This window comes from Conger conger, chromosome 9 (genome assembly GCF_963514075.1).
Source record: "Conger conger chromosome 9, fConCon1.1, whole genome shotgun sequence".
NCBI lineage: Eukaryota > Metazoa > Chordata > Actinopteri > Anguilliformes > Congridae > Conger > Conger conger.
This window is the reverse complement of record NC_083768.1, coordinates 30,610,637-30,627,205: the sequence shown is the minus strand read 5'-3', so window position 1 is coordinate 30,627,205 and position 16,569 is coordinate 30,610,637. Positions and strand designations below refer to the sequence as shown.

General features: G+C 44.2%; 1 protein-coding gene across 2 annotated transcripts in view; it reads left to right on the top strand.

Annotated features, from left to right (window-relative positions):
- The window catches only part of efr3a (EFR3 homolog A (S. cerevisiae)), a 114,890-nt gene that overhangs the window by 35,380 nt on the left and 62,941 nt on the right, over nucleotides 1-16,569 (top strand). For both annotated transcript variants that reach the window (XM_061254940.1, XM_061254939.1), the window contains exons 5-7: nucleotides 1,007-1,157; nucleotides 10,257-10,378; nucleotides 15,751-15,900. In XM_061254940.1, coding sequence (XP_061110924.1) covers nucleotides 1,007-1,157; nucleotides 10,257-10,378; nucleotides 15,751-15,900 — 423 coding nt within the window. The remainder of the gene's footprint in view (nucleotides 1-1,006; nucleotides 1,158-10,256; nucleotides 10,379-15,750; nucleotides 15,901-16,569) is intronic.

Here is a 16,569-nt window from a genome sequence, read left to right as displayed (position 1 = left end):
CACATTCTTCTTTGGTATGCGGTATAACTTGGATTGAAGGAATGCGAAGAATACAATTTCCCAAAAAAGACAAACAAAACTTGAAATTAATTTGTTACCCGATCCTTTAGCTGATGAAGGATCACTTGTAGATACACAAATAAATCTAAAGGTGTATGTTGGGATCAGAATTTATTTCATGTCTGTGTTGGACTCTCTCACAAGCTGGTTGGAACTATAGACTTCACTAAACTCGGGAAAGGCCATTTATAAGGACGGTTCATTGGAAAAAAGGCGTACAAATGGACTTAATGAAAGTGCTTTACTATCTTGCATAGACTCCCTGCAACCCTATTCATGTAGTAATTGGTTTCTGGTCAGGAGGAACTTCCTGAAGAAACCTTTGGGGACAGTCACAATGCAGACAATTATTTTTACAAGGTACACCTCCCCCCCGCCCTCCGAGTATTTAGCCATTCCATTTGAGTCATTTGTTGCACAGCAGTGCCTTCAGGAAAGTAATTAAAATGGGAGACGGAGGCTAAAAATAGACTCGCCTGATGTGGAATGTGCAGAATCGATACAGCCCGATAGCTGAGCCATTGCATATTAAAACTGGATTTAATTGGACGAGGTTCCATAAACCTGGCTTCTGAGCAAAAACAAGTGAGCCTAAAGAGGATGCCAGTGCTTTTGGGATTTTCTGCTTTCTGTCTGTGGTGTGCCGGGACATTCTACAGTGTAGTACAGCACCTGCCCAGATCCTGGCGCGGTTCCAGAACCTTCCCCTGCGCATCTTCCCCCAACTGCACCTTTAATCCCCACGGTTGAAGGGATTTCATTAGACGAGTGTCCCATTAGCATTTCCAGTATGGTCCATTGTGAATAGGCCAGTGTCAGGCCAGCGTCAGGACAGCACTTGCTCTGATGGACTGTGTGGAGAAGCACAGCGTGTCGAAGAAGTGGGCCGGGGCGAGGCATATGGGGCTGTGTTTGAAAATAAATAGCTTTACTCTCTCACGCGCAGGTACGTTGTCATCGCCATGGAGGCCCTGGACCAGCTCCTGATGGCGTGCCACTCCCAGAGCATCAAGCCCTTCGTGGAGAGCTTCCTGCACATGGTGGCTAAGCTGCTGGAGTCGCGGGAGCCAGACCTGCAGGTCCTGGGCACAAACTCGGTGAGCCCCGCTCTCCCTCCCGTCCCCAGTCCTGAACCTCGCCCCTCCTCACAAGCCCGTTTGAAGTCGCTCTGTCCCGCTGGTGTTCTCTGTGAAGGTCGCCGAGGACACCAGAGTTTTGGGTACAGCGGTTCCCTCCGGGTCCGGCTCCGGCTGTTCCCTTATCCAATTCTGCAAACCCCCGCAAGCCTCCTCTCGCTACAGAGGGTGACTTTGTTCTCCTCGGCTGTCCGCAAACACACACTGACATTCTCCTTCACTTTCTCCGGCGTGCCGCAGGGCTCGTCTCGCACAACAGTCCTTTATTAATACCGCTGCTCTCCAAGCAGCAGGTACGTCTGCGTTTTATTGAGCCTCTGACGGAAACGGGGAAGAAGAAGCAGGTTATTTAAGGTTGAACTTATTATTCCATTATTCCAGCTTTCAATCATTCCGTGCACTCAAAAAGACAACGAGACGCGGGGGATGAAGTCACTAGCAGCGCCGGGTTGAAGATACGCGATACCTGTAAATCACAGAAGGGTACGGTTGAAAAATCGTGATGTATTTTTTAGCTATTATTTCCGTGTCCGTTCACGTTTGATTCCAAGTGTTTATGATTATTATCTTTAGTGTGACTCGTTTGTCATTTTGTCATTTTCTCAGTTTGTCAGGGCTGCTAGCTAGCGACTGCACAACATTTGTTTTTTGTTACCATGGCAACCTGGGTCTGAGCCCCCCCCTCCCCTAGTGAAAAACACACCCGTCACCTATGACTACTGGGGAGCTGGGATGGAGACACTGTAAGCCACCCTGCTGCGGCTGAGTGGAGCGGTCAACATAGAGTGTAGTCCCAAAAAGTGTAGGGTAGTGCCAAAAGGGAGTTGCAATAATCTAGACGTGAGATTACCATACCCATGTAGCTGGGTGGAGAACATGGTCGGGTATGGTCAAATCCTCCTAATGCAGCACATGAGGAACCTGCAGGCCCATGATGTTGCTGTAATGTGCATATGGAACATAACTGGTCATCCAGGAGCACGCCCAGGTTCTTCGCCGAGCAGGAGGCATTGTATCAGGAGGCATCGACCCTGTTGGGCAGCTCTTGAAGTAGAAGAAGTAGATGAAGAGCAGCTCTGTCTTGTCACTTGCGTGTCATGGCCGCATTAACAGAATTAAATGAACCATGTTGGCGTAGGCTTTAAACTTTTACTTGAAATATAGTGTTTTACTGTGACCTGCTCGCTGCTCTGTAATATACGGTAATTGTAATTGGCATGACCTCTTCACAGGATTGGTCCTGTAGTATATTCATCTTTGACAATGCTTCATATCATACCATAGCAACCACTTTATATAGCACAGTTTAATCATATCAGAAGACATTAGTGCATACAAATTAAATGTGTGCACCCTAATGTAATTGCATAGCAACACAGCAATTGATTTTTTTTTTTTTCCTCTATGCATGTCTCACATTTAAGCAGTTGCTTTTTCATAACGATAATTGAAAATGAAATTGAAAATGGATATTTCAGAGCAATGTTTATTTTTACAAAGGCTAACATGGCAAAGGCTCTGTAACCTTGTTAGAGTAAAGAGTCACATTGACTTCTATGCATTCATAGACTTCATTTAATCATTGATACATTCATTTCGATAGTGAATTATCGTAATTGTAAATTCCGTTTTATATAGTTTTCGTGGTCTACAGGAAGCAACAAAACGGCATTGGACTATTGACATTAAAGGTACAATAGGTAATTTTGGACTTCTAACGGTCAAGAGAGGAATTGCAGCAAACACGCTCAAACCGCAACACTGTTTTAACAATACCCCTCTGTGAATATGCTGACATTCAAACGCCATTGGCTGTGGCAATTAGAACCAATTTTCAACCAGTGAGCTTGAATTATTGTACAGCTATACAATGTCTTGGTGTGCCGGCCTGCCATCTGAATATTTTGAAACCCAAATTTAAGGACTATAAACACAAGCAGAGGAGGGTGAGTCAGCATGTCAGTGATCCTTTTGAAATGATAGGAAGGGATTTACAGTGGTCTTGTAACAATATTTTAACACAAAAATCTTACATATTGCACCTTTAAGTTTTAAAGGTTACTGTGCTCAAAATGAAAAATGCAGAATGAATTACGATGCCTTTCTACTGTGTATATGCAGTGTGTTAGTATGAAAAGTATGGGCCGTGTTTCACTGTGGCTTGATATCCATCCCCTTATAGGAAATAATTGTATGTAATCTCCAAAGTATGACATCCTCCCTCTTTAATGTTGACCTTTGCACCTGTGTTTGAATGTAAGCCGCTCTGGATTAGTGTGACTGTAAAAGAAAGGTTCCTGTCTGCATTCAGTTCTGAAAATGCATTGACACTGGACTTCTTCTCTTCTGCCGTGTAGCTGTGGATCTGTTAACGTGGAAATGAATTATGTGAAAGTAAGATAGAAGCCAGCGTAGCGTGCCGAAGACGATACTCTATAAATAGCTTAGCTGAACCTTTGGACTCTATTTATGCTTCAAAGTGAAAAAGAATGCTGTTTTAAAGTGACTGAGGAACACCATGAGACCACATGACTTATAGCACAATTTGGGCTTTAGATAGAATCAGCCTGACACAAAAAGATTATACAAGGTTTTGAAATTACTTTCTTACTGTACATATTTGAAAAATAATGAGCTGCCCAGTATGGATACCTACTGTATTAAATCAAGGAGTAAACCTTTTTTTTTTTGACATATTCAGGAAAACCCATTGCACAGACAAGTTGAACCACTATCTATTTAGTCATTCAAGTTAAACAGACCCATAAAATGGTTCCATGTAGCCCACATGCACCAATGGTAGGGAAGAAGACTGAGACTGAAGGGGAGTGAAGGACTGGCATGTACTGTAGAAGCTTTATAAGGAGGTAGACAGAGGGAATAACAGTGAAGTCATAAAGGAGGTGTTTGCCTTTCAGCAAAGAGACTCTGAGGATCACAGTTACTGCCGCGTGGTGTCTCAGTGTTGTGACCTGAATACAGGGTCAGCGATTCCTCACACAATAATAAACTCCCTAAAGAGATGATCTCATCTTTTTATAACCCTTTACATCATCCCATTGGACATGGTTGGTTGATGATGACAAAGTGAGAATTTAAGTCTCTGAAAGTACCTGCCCTCCCCAGGAGACTTTTCTTCCCGTTATATAAGCACTCATCATCACAATGGGGCAATTGGCTCTCTTTTCTAGAAGTCAGAATGAAGTGCTGCTCCCTGTTTTGCCCCAAGGTCATCTAAACAATTCCGCTAACCTGACATCAATGAAGTGGGTTCATTTCTCTGGTAAACGCTTCCCCGTGTGAAGTCGGTCAACTCATTTCCATGTCATTTCGCCCTTCCCATTTCACGCCGCATCACGTTGAAAAACTATGCCATATGGTCGGTTGATGAAAATTATCGATTGTGCATTTTAATGGAGATGGCATATGGTGGTGGAAAAAAATATCATTTTCAATTTCGTTGGAGTCGATATTATAATGAGAAAGTTGATATTATAACAAAAAATATTTTTGATGTCATTTTGTAGTCTACAGTAAGAACATATTTTTAGGTTATTTTTGCGGCCATCTGGTTGATTTCAGTATGTGACCTGTTGTGATTTGCTGTTCAAATGTGGTCCGTGGGAATACATTTGTGATTATGTGAGTGTTGATCTAACATGGCAATAAATGGAGCATAAGAAGGACCAAATGACTTTTTGAATGAAATTTTGGCTTATTTGGAATCGCCTGCGGCAACTTCACTGCGGTGTAAAGTAATGAATTGCTTCAGTGCTCTCACAATTTCATCCAGTTAGTTTTTCACATTCAAGGCCACATATGACAACAGGAGAGCTGGTTCTGATTGGAGTAGAGGAGATCTCTCGCTGACTTGCCTGTGGGCGTCTGGTATGTGGGGAAGCAGAAACTCAATGAGCTCCAGTCCTACCATAGCTGGACAATGGTAGTTTGCTGCCAGTCACAGTCACGGTCAGATAATGACCCCGCACAGGCTGGTTTCTATTATTCCAAGGCTATAGGGCCTACCTCCGGTTTGTGGCTAGCACCTTTTGCCAACTGAGCCACAAGGGAATGTGTAGTCGTTTATTGCACAGAGAACAAATTTTCCATGTTTATACCTGTAATGCCCACTTTAAAAAAAATCTGCACAGGGATATCCAGCCACTGGAATATACAGACCACTAATTCTTCCTCCTCTGAGTATGGCTAATCAGAAAATAATCGAGAGGGCTTTTCTGATCTACAAGCCCATTCATTATTTATGGTTGGTATTTAGCAGTAATTGGGGGTGGGGGCTGTGTATCCCAGAGGTGAGAGTGATATTAATGAAATGTCTAATATGGCACAGACCACTGAACCAGTACTGGCTCTCCAATGTTTGATCATTTGTGCTTAATTAATTATTTTTCCTTTCTTAAGAAAGAAATGTAAATTATTTCAGAGCACATACTTTATGATTCATTGGCGCTGCAGGAAAATAAATAATTTTAGAAACATAAAGGTGAAACACCAGAGGCGAAGCCGGATAGTCATAAACCAGCTGGTCAAGCAGTGATGCATGTAGGCTTTTGGTGGACTATCTTCAGGCAAATAGTGTTTATGTGTGTGTGTGTGTGTGTGTGTGCGTGTGCGTGCGTGTGCGTGTGTGTGTGTGTGTGTGTGTGTGTGTGTGTGTGTGTGTGTGTGTGTGTGTGGGCGTGCATGTGCATGTGTGCGTGTGCGTGTGTGTGTGTGTCTGTGTGTGCATGTGTCTGTGTGTGCATGTGAGAGAGAGCAGAAAGACTGAGACACTGGGAGAGAGCTTCCCTGTCCTGTGTCTCAATGCAGAATGATGCTGGGGACACTCCAATATCACTATCCCCTGGCCTAACGCTTTAGCTCCTTTAGCTACGCAACCTGAATAAGGACAGCCCGACTTATGATTTTCCTTTAGTTCCTTTCTACGCATTATTCCTCGTGCTGGCGTACACTACACATTCCACTGAGAAAGTTTCTAACCTTAATGATGCTTCACTCAAGAAGCGAGTTACAAGGCCTGACATTTAGCAGTTGCTCTATTTTTCATCGGCTAATTTGAAAGGAGGGCCACTAAACGAATGACTCCATTCCTCATTGTTTCGGTCCCCTGGTGTTGTCGTGTGTGCGGCATCGCGAGTAGCCCAGCGCTGCTTCAGCAGTCCCTCCGTGCGCCGTGTTATTGCACCAGTCTGACAGCTTTAGCGCAGTCAACAGAAGCCCTTTTAATAGCCCACAGCAGAGCTTTTGTCTGCCGGAGGAAGCGGGGCCCCGGGTGAAGAGAGGCGACGCAGGGTGAGGAGACAGGAGACGAGGCTTTCTCTGCAGCGCAGGGTGGTGCCGCGGGGCTGGAAGTGTTGCTTTGATGAGCTCCTCGGCGACAGAGGTGTTGTCTCTTACCGAGGTGATGCTGCCCTCGCTTCCCTTCAGAGTCACACGCTCTCTAATGCGACTGAGTACTTCCTTCTTACTAACGGGAGTGTTGCAGTCATTTTCCTTTAAGGAGTTACACACTCTCTAGTGTGACTGAGTACTTCCTTCTTACTAACCGGAGTGTTACAGTCATTTTCCTTTACGGAGTTACACACTCTATTGCGACTGAGTACTTCCTTCTTACTATCGGGAGTGTTACAGTCATTTTCCTTTAAGGAGTTACACATTCTCTAGTGCGACTGAGTACTTCCTTCTTACTAACGGGAGTGTTACAGTCATTTTCCTTTAAGGAGTTACACACTCTCTAATGCGCCCGAGTACTTCCTTCTTACTAACGGTGGTGGGTTACAGTCATTTTCTGGTCAGAAGGTACACCTTTGCATAAACCTGTGCGGATCTGGTGCACTTTGTAACACTGTTCTTGTGTTTTTGTCTCTGATTTGGTGTGGAGGAAATGTAGTGTTTTGTTGGGGAGCGGTGTACACTCAAACACAGCTACACTGCATTCTGTGGATTTCATGTTTTTTTTCCCCTCATTAACACATTCTGTAATACTGGAGTGAATCACTTCAGTCTTTTTCTACCACCTGCAGATAACTCTCTGGCCTGCAGTTGATGAAAGGACTGTGATCGAAAGTACATTTCGTTTGAAAGGCTCAGCATGGTTTATATTCTGCCAGAGAAGGGTCCTTTCCAAGGCCTTTCAGGTTATAGAAAGTAGGTTTAAATTAAGATTTGCCCAGCCCTCATGCAGTTCACGTTCACTGAAAATCCACAAAGCAAGAACGCCAGAATCTTAACTATCACACATACACTTATTTAATGGCTATTCATGTGAAAACATCAAAGAGCTTGGTAATTTCCCATTAGGGAGAGAACCTTGGTTTAGCTTCAGCCTTATATTTCTCTAACACCATTCAGATAGATATATTTTTTTCTAAAAACAATGTGAGAACCACCTGTTGGCTGCCATGAAGGAAAAGCGGGGGATGAGGGCTTAAGGAAAGGGCCACACATCCAGCAAATGCTTTTAGTGTCAAAAGACCAGGCCTTTCACTGATCTTTCCTATTAAGGCAATCAAAGCAGAAAAGTGCTCCAACCCCTGGTCTGTTCACCCCACCACTTCCATTCCCCATATTGAGTCAGGAAAGGCACAACGGGCTCTGCCTTTTGCATCTCCATGAATCCAACCGAGTCATGTCTGTAATTGAACGTGGCACAAAAGCAGAAATGGATGCTTTGGTTTGCTTCCATAAGCCAATCCGCCTTCATCTCCAACATGGGCAAAGCTTGGTTCAAGGATAAACCACTCATTTCAACACATATCTGCATTTCATGAATGTAAATGGTAAATGGTTGGAATTTATATAGCGCCTTTATCCAAAGCGCTGTACAATTGATGCTTCTCATTCACCCATTCATACACACATTCACACGCCAACGGCGATTGGCTGCCATGCAAGGCGCCGACCAGCTCGTCAGGAGCATTTGGGGGTTAGGTGTCTTGCTCAGGGACACTTCGACACAGCCCGGGCGGGGGATCGAACCGGCAACCCTCCGACTGCCCTCCGACTGCTCTTACTGCCTGAGCCATGTCGCCCCCGTGGCCCCTGTGAAGGGCAGCGGCGCATCGTTCCTTCTGTTGACTATTATGGTTTTGCTGCCTTCATTTCTCTTTGTGGGGAGGAAATCTGACTTGTTTACAGAAGGTGCAATACAGAATTGGGCAATAGCTTTTTACCGTTTGTTAAATAAATTAATTGAACTATAAAGCAAGTGAAAAAGCAATGTGCTGAGATTCATTGAAGCAGTGTCCGATGTTATGTGACGAGATGCACCTAGTGAGAATTAGCGTGAGAATGTATGAAAAAGAAGAGGAGTGGTCTCTTTTCTTTTATTTTTTAAACTTCACAAATGACCTTATTACAGCTTTCTGTGAAGGGCAAGCCATTCCCTGCCATTGACTGAGACCACCTAGGTCTAAATGTAACCTGTCTGAGCTCTTCCTCTGAAGGTCCTGCTCAAAATTAGAAGACACTTGACTGTTCCTTGTTCCTGCTTTTGCAGCTTGTACGTCTCTGAAGGATTTGAACACCTCGAAAATTCACAATTTAAAAGCAGGATTCCGACAAGAGCATTCTTCCTTTGGCCTGACCGGTTAATAACCTTAATCTGTTATTAATATAACGATTTGGGCTTCCTAATGGGCTTCCTGTTTTTCTGCAGTGTGTTAGTCTAGCGAAAGGAAGGGGTACAGTGCGCTGTTGCACAAGCCTGCACCGCGGCACGTCCGACCTGACTCCTGCTCCACCCCTCCCTCTCACAAGACCCCTAGGCCAGTGCCAGAGGCTTAGTCCCCCTCAGGCTTACCAGCCTGGTGAATCTCCTTAAGCCTTCTATGCACCTAGAGCGGCCTCTCTGAGTCATCACTACTGAGTCTGCTGCCAAGACCAGAGATTTCTCCCTCATATCGCTGTGCATACTCTCCAAAGCTGCTCAATTATCCTACAATATGTGCCGCCGTTTGGTAAGGGACCTGCCTAAAAGAAACGTACCACGACAATAGCTCACAAATGGGATGTCCCATTTAGAGTTTGTCGTGCTCAGACCTTCATGAATAAAACTAAAGGCTTCTGTGCAGGCAGCTAATAACCAAAGGAATTACAATATCAGTCACAGCTGTGTTTTCTACTGAGATTGCGATAATATGTTTCCATCTAGAAAAGCACAGGGATAAGAATTGCAAACAATTTTCTTTTCTCCGCGATGTGTTTGCCGAGCAGAGAATAACAAGCCGGGTCTATTTAACGGTCAGTTACCCTCCGAGATGCATCACCCATGTTAACGTTCGCTTTCTCTTTGTTTTGCCAATGGGAAAAAAACAGGCCAAGTGATGGCTTGTTTCTCCTCGAATGGCCTGCTATTATGTATGTGTTTCACTGTTTAAAAGCCTTACACGTGTTTTGTAAAGTGACCCACTGACTAAATTAAGAAGAAGAAACAAATGCAGTAATGTTCTTGCCCTGTTGTTCTGTGGGTACTTCTGTCTTTCTTGTCCAAATGCTGGCTGTAGCCATCAGATCCACAGGGGTCCTTCTCCTTCTCTTTAGAAGTATAAATCAGGCCTGAAAATGTTGCCGTTACATGTAATATTTTGGCATTTTACACTGGTGATAAATGAATGCATTAATGTTGTGCAGCTGGTATTATCTGTCATTGTTAACTGGAATAAGGTTCAGAATCTGTTTGTTTATCAAACTGCCAGACATAACTCTCCATTTTTACTGTCACATAACTGTCATGCATGAAGCCTGATAGCTAACAGCATGATTAGAACAAGTTATCTTGTTAGTGTTTGTAATGAGCTAAAATTATCTTGCAAAATGTCAAATTCAGGGACGTTGAAGGTCTATAAAAGACCAAAGCAAAGTCTTCCCCTGGGATGTATCATTTCTTTAATAATTTGGTGCTATTTTTAAAATAGGCTTACGGCAGTGTTTGTTTTTATCAGAAGGTTAATTAAAAGATTGTCCTGTGGATTATGATGGGAACCCATGCCTCGGTGCCACATTTTTGGTGGCCTGCACTAAATGTTCCCTCTCCCTCCACAGTTTGTCAAGTTTGCCAACATCGAGGAAGACACCCCTTCCTACCACCGCCGGTACGACTTCTTCGTGTCACAGTTCAGCGCCATGTGCCACTCGACCCACGAAGACCCTGCCACTCAAAACCGGTGAGTGCTTTCTTCTTCAGGCTAATCAAAATTTGCTACATTTCAGTTCAAACTGACGCACTACCAAAACTGTAGTCAAAATGTGCTTTTAAATACAAGGTTGCAAAGGAGCTAATAGTGACAGAACATAGAAACCAATGGCTTGAGGAAGTGAGTAAAAAGCCATCATGTCATAAGAATTCCCCTTCCAGTAGCATTAACAAGATTCTATGAAAGGTTATTTCACCAAACAATAGATTTTAATGTTAGACAGTCTAACATTAGATAGGGGAAGCCAACTGTTTTATATTGACCATGAAATGTTTATTTTGTAAGAACCCAGGGGATATTTTAATCCAGTCAAAACACGACTAGAAACAGTTATGCAAAACGTACGTTTCAGTTGGGCAGCCTCTATTCAGAGGATCATGTAAGATTATTCGTGGAAAAACAGAGGCGATCCATTATTCAGGGAAGCGCATTTCTTATTTACAATGTTCCCTGCTGAGGAAAGGCATGCTCCGGTTGACCACAAGTGGAAGGATTGCTACAATGTTTTTGTGCTAGCTGAGCGATATGACGAAACCTTGCATAGCTCGAGGTCTCCACCACACGAGGGCATTCTCCTCAGCTTGTGGTGGAGCTTCCTTGCCATACTGCATCATTTCCTGCTGCAGAACATTCTAGTCCTCAGCCTCCTCACTGACTTCCTAAAAAGATGACCCATTTTCTACATTTTCTGTTCCTGCTTATGCTGCAGTCCAAAGTCTTGCCCTGTGCTGCATAGTTTGGCATCACCTCCACCTGGATTTTGGCATGCACCTCACTCTGTTATTTTGCTTTCAAGTGAATTAGACCAGTGCTTCTCAATTCTGGTCTTGGGGATCCACTGTGTGTGCTGGTTTTTGTCAAAGCCAAGTCAAGATGATCAATACTTAAACACAGTAAATGTGTTTAAGATCGATAATTGTGTGGATAAACTCATTTTAACATAATGCAAATTTGGCATTTGCTGTCAGCAGAAGTGGTAAAGATTTGTCTTACTCAAATGGCTTCAGGTCTCCACACTCTCAACTCAACTGATATCACCTCTCGATTTGTAATTTAAACAATAAAAAATGGAGGCTTGGAATTTGTAATTACTCGCCATATAGTAGACACATCCCAGTAAATGGAAGCAGAAGTTGGTCTGACCAAATGAATGTCCTGGAATGTGAATATCAGACATTTATTTTTCTGCCATTCATAGCTATTTCTGCTATACAGTAATGTGGGTTTAATAAGAAAACAAATTAAGTAATTAAGTTGCTAAGATAGCTGCAAGCAAAAACAAGCTCAGTGGGTCCCTAAGACCATGATTGAGAACCGATTTAGACGAAAGCATGGGCCAAGATAGCTGTGCAAAGAAGCATAAATGCTTGCTTGTCTTTGGGGTAGCACATTCATCAGTGCTGCACCCAGGTTTGTCTTGGCTTAGTGATTACATATTCAAACGTTCATTTTTAAAATATGCATATATTATATATTATATATATAATATATTCTTGAACAATTAATCTATATATGACAGCCCTAAAATAGTTGTTAGTTGGTTGGTTGTTAATAATAGCAGCTTGTTGTTTGGAAAGCACATTTATGACAGAGGGTTTATGTCAATATGCACAGTTATAATATAGAGAAATCAAAACGATGTAATTACTCTGGGATCACAGTCATTTTACACAATTTTTGAATACTGAAATATCTTCCCAGTGATTAATTTCCCCAAGGTTAGATTGTATGTGTCTCCTAAAGTCCCAGACGTTTGTTTTATATAAAAACAGAACAGATTTGCTGACTGCTGTTCCCATTACTATATCCTCTCAGGTTTTGTCTGATCTGGCTGGCTCTCTTTCAGTTGGAAGTGAGAGGTGTACCAGATACCAGATTTTGTTTGGAGCCTATCACAGTCTAAAGCTGGATGATCAGCTTTAGCTTTGGCAATACAGAAAAGGTGTTTTGCTGAAGTGACAGCACTATGAAAAGAATGAGGCGTTGGCTCTGGAAAGATTTGAGATGTGCTGCCTGCTTTGCCCCTCCTGGGGCAGTGCAGCCGTCTCATCCGGTGTGAAAGATTCAGAAACGTGGAACAATGTCACAGCTTCTCACTCCGGCATTAACATCGGTTTATTCCGTCATCCACTCCCACAGCAAATCGACACTAGTTGTGCTACTTGGATCTTCTAGTTTGCAGTTCAGCGAAATGCTCTTGATGTTTTAATTAGTCGATTTCATGCAGTGGCAAGGAAAGAGACTGTCCCACTAGGGCTCTTTGTTTTTTTAGGTGGAAAAAGGCATTGAAGCAAACATCTGAATTTGTCACTTCATTACCACTGTCTGCCCCCGTCCTGGAGTGACATCAGCAGGCTTGTCGTATGCCCTTTCAAGACAGACACATCGGTTTTCACATCTGCTCTGTAAGACAGTCTGAGCTATTAACTTTCGAATATATGAAAAAAATAACACTCTTGCTTTTCACATTGCATTACAGTCGCTCGGCCGACACTTTTATCCAGAGCTTCGTACGGTAGAGGAGTGCAGTGTTATTCTCAGGAATTCAAAGAAATGCAGTATCGCTTGCCCAATAATTTATTAAGCGAAAATCTGCTTTAAAAATATGAAATGCGGTTTATTTTCTGGATCCTCATCAGAGAGGCGTGTTGTGGAAGCCGCAGTCGGGGTCGGTGGCTGCATGCGGCTCTCGTGCGTAGCGGGCCGCGTGAATAATGTGGCATGTGGCTGGCTTCCAGCACTGGGGACTGGCAGCCGGCCCCTGTGAGTCAGAGCTGAAAAAGCCCATCTGTCTGAACTATGACCCCAGTGCTTTCTGGGAAATTGCCACCGTCAGAGTCCAGCCTCTCGCCGTGCGAGGGCTAGCGTTTAAACCCGCGAGCACCCAGCTCTCCTGGCGTGGGCGTGCCGCCCCCGGGGCATGTATCGCCAGCCAGTCTGCTGGTATGGCAGGGATGTCGGCTGTAGCCAAACAACACCGCCCCGGCTGCCAGACATGGTAAAAACGTGGATTCCCGTCCATATTTTGATACCCTAAAGCAGGTTTGACTGCCTCAACCTTGACTGTCCGAGCCTTCGATCGGATTTCAGAACGCTGGTTTTAAAAGATGCGGGCCAGGCTCGTGTCATTCAGTACTTTGGCCCTAAGATACGATCCCAAAGATAGGTTCTGAGTGCGCCTCTTCGAGTTTACTTCCTATGGGTAAGGACCTGCGCTGAAACGCCTGCCACTTTGCCTGGTGAATCGGGATGGAAGTGGAGGCCGGGAGCGGGTGCTGCGGACTTGTGCGGCGTCCAGCGTAAGAGGCAGGAGAAGCGTAGCTGGAGCGGGGCAGTGGGCATCTTCCATACGGTCATCTCTTATGCGCGGGGCTCATATCCCCCCACGGGGGCTGGCAGAAACGCTCGGACAGGGATTTGCTCTCTTCCCACGCACATGCAGCACGTACAAAACAAACATCATCACCCGGTGCGGCCGTGGCATGCTGTCGCCCTCTAGTGGTGACCCTTTTGTAATTGTCCTTTTTTAAGACCTTGCCCTCGACGCAAGACGAAATAAAAAAAATAAACAAAAAAAGACCAATTTGCATCATTCGAGCCCGCATAAGCAAGGCTGCAAATGCATTTGATCCTGTGGCATTCACCTATGAGAACAGAGGTCTCTGATGGCACATTGTAATCCATGATACAGGACCCTGGGATATGAATGTGCTTGAGCTGCAGTGCGTTCTGATCAGTAAAAAACATATAATAGACCTAACAGTGAGGGACTTGTGAATCTTATGTCTGGCGCAAGCTGAATTGAAGCTGCTGGTTGTTTTTTGTCTGTTTTGGGCTTTGGAGATGTCTTGATCTGGTGTGCATTCCCATCAGTAATAACACCAGAAAATATGAATCTCTATAAAATGGGATTTACAAAAAACCTTTTCAGGAAGCGGCTCAGACAGCAGACGTCAGTGAATCGTATAGGTTCTTTGTTGACCCGATAAAGAGTATAATACCGCAGTCGCGGAGTGTCAGTCATGGGGGACACAGATTATGTTTCTCGATATTGCAGTTGTTAAAAACAGCAGCGTCAGTCTGACATTCTCATGCCACAGAGTAGTATTGCTGTTGTTGGGGAAGTTAGAAGACTTCAAGATATCTGAAATTGGAAACTGTAGACAATATTACTGGAACCGATGAAAGTCTCAAATGTAATGGGCAATAAGCCAGTTATTATATTTCATTGCATTTATTTTCACCGTAAGCCAGACTTATGAACCTTATTTTCTTAATATGGCCTTTACCTTAAAGATTGAAGAAACATTGTCGCAATTTATGCATTTTATGTCCTTCACTTATCTTGTCACTTGTGTGTGTGGTTTGTCACGCATCCTGTGCTGTTCCTAATGTATCTCGTTACATTGATTACACATCCAGTTGCTTTGCGTGGTATGCACCTTAATGTAAATGGTAAATGGACTGCATTTATATAGAGCATTAATCCCAAGCACTTTACAATGAATGCCTCGCATTCACCCTTTTACACACACACACACACACACACACACACACATACCAACAACGATAGGCTGCCAGGCACCAACCCGCTTGTCGGGAGCAATTGGGGTTTCGGCGTCTTGCTCAGGGACGCCTCGACACACCCAGGCAACCTTCCGACTGCCAGACGACTGCTCTTACCTCCTGAGCTAATGTCACTAATTTCCATTGCACTTTGCGTGGTATACACCTTAATGTCCATTACACATGAAATTAGACCCATCTAGTTGTGTGGTATATGTACATATTATTGTCCTTATTGGCTTGTACCCTATTGCCCCTTACATGTCTGGTTGTTCTGTGTTCTACGCTGTATTGTTCAGTGAAGTTCATTTGTACAGTTCAAACACGCCGTGACATGCCCCTGGGCGGGGACGGACGAGCAGGACACAGGGAGATATGGAAATTCACGATTGCACCAGTGTTTTATTTCTCAGCAGCCAAAGCTAGGGGTAGGGAGAGCTGGCATCCAAACGATAAAAATGGGCAAAAATAATAAACTAAAAGAACAAAGCAAAGCAAAATAACCCGACTCGCCTAGCTTTTCGGGCGCTCTCGGCTCTCTCTCTCCTCTCCTACGACTTCCCGGTCTCATACACCTCCTGTGGAAATAAACAAACCTTATACTCCTTGACTGATTCGTAACATAGTCCAGGTGTTTGCCTGTTTAACCAGTAGGCGCGGTCCTCAGGTTGCCCTGCTTCCTTCCCAGGAACGGAGCCGACACGCCACACTGAACTGTCCTGTTCGCGTTGTACGGTTTGCGCAGTGCAGACTCTCACTCTGTGTGTCCTGGGCAGGATCCGGGTGGCAGGAATCAAGGGCCTGCAGGGCGTGGTGAGGAAGACGGTGAACGACGAGCTGCAGGCCATCATCTGGGAGCCTCAGCACATGGACAAGCTCATCCCCTCCATGCTGTACAACATGCAGGAGGCCGAGGACTTCGACAGGTGAGAGTCCGCTGACCACCCCCTCCTCTACGGCCGCACGCACCGCCGTTAAACTCTCTGGCTTTATATTTTTTAGGGAGGGCAAAGTGGAGCTTTAGAATGTAGACCGCTGTGTGTGCACATGAGTTCGCCAATACATTTCTCACAGACAACGTAATTTGTCCATTTTTTTACTTCACAGTAGAGGTGATCAAACTTACACTAACTAAGTGCCAGCGTGTTCTAAGCCTTTACTGGTCCCTGTACGAGGTTAGCATGATGTAGCTAGCATACGCGAATAGCACAAAGCCATACAATTTGGTTTTTAACGGCACTTGGTCATTCGAACGATATAAATAAAAGCATTCGAATACATTCCACGGCACCGAAAGTTTCTGTCGCACCGTCCATAAATGGCAAAAGTCCCACCATAGGATTGTTTTAAACCTTTAAAAGTTATACATTTTCTGAATCGTCATTCATTTCTCTTGGCCGCTATCGGTGATTCCGCGTGATCTGAGAATTCAGTTGCTATATAAATTACGTTAGAAGGATACAACACGTTATTTGCTACTTAAACGTAGACACACGCTCGAGAGCATTAACATGATTGAAGTCTGACATGTCTATTGTCAAAATCCATTGAAACTATTAAAAAGTAACCAGGGACTTTGGACTTATAAGGCGGGA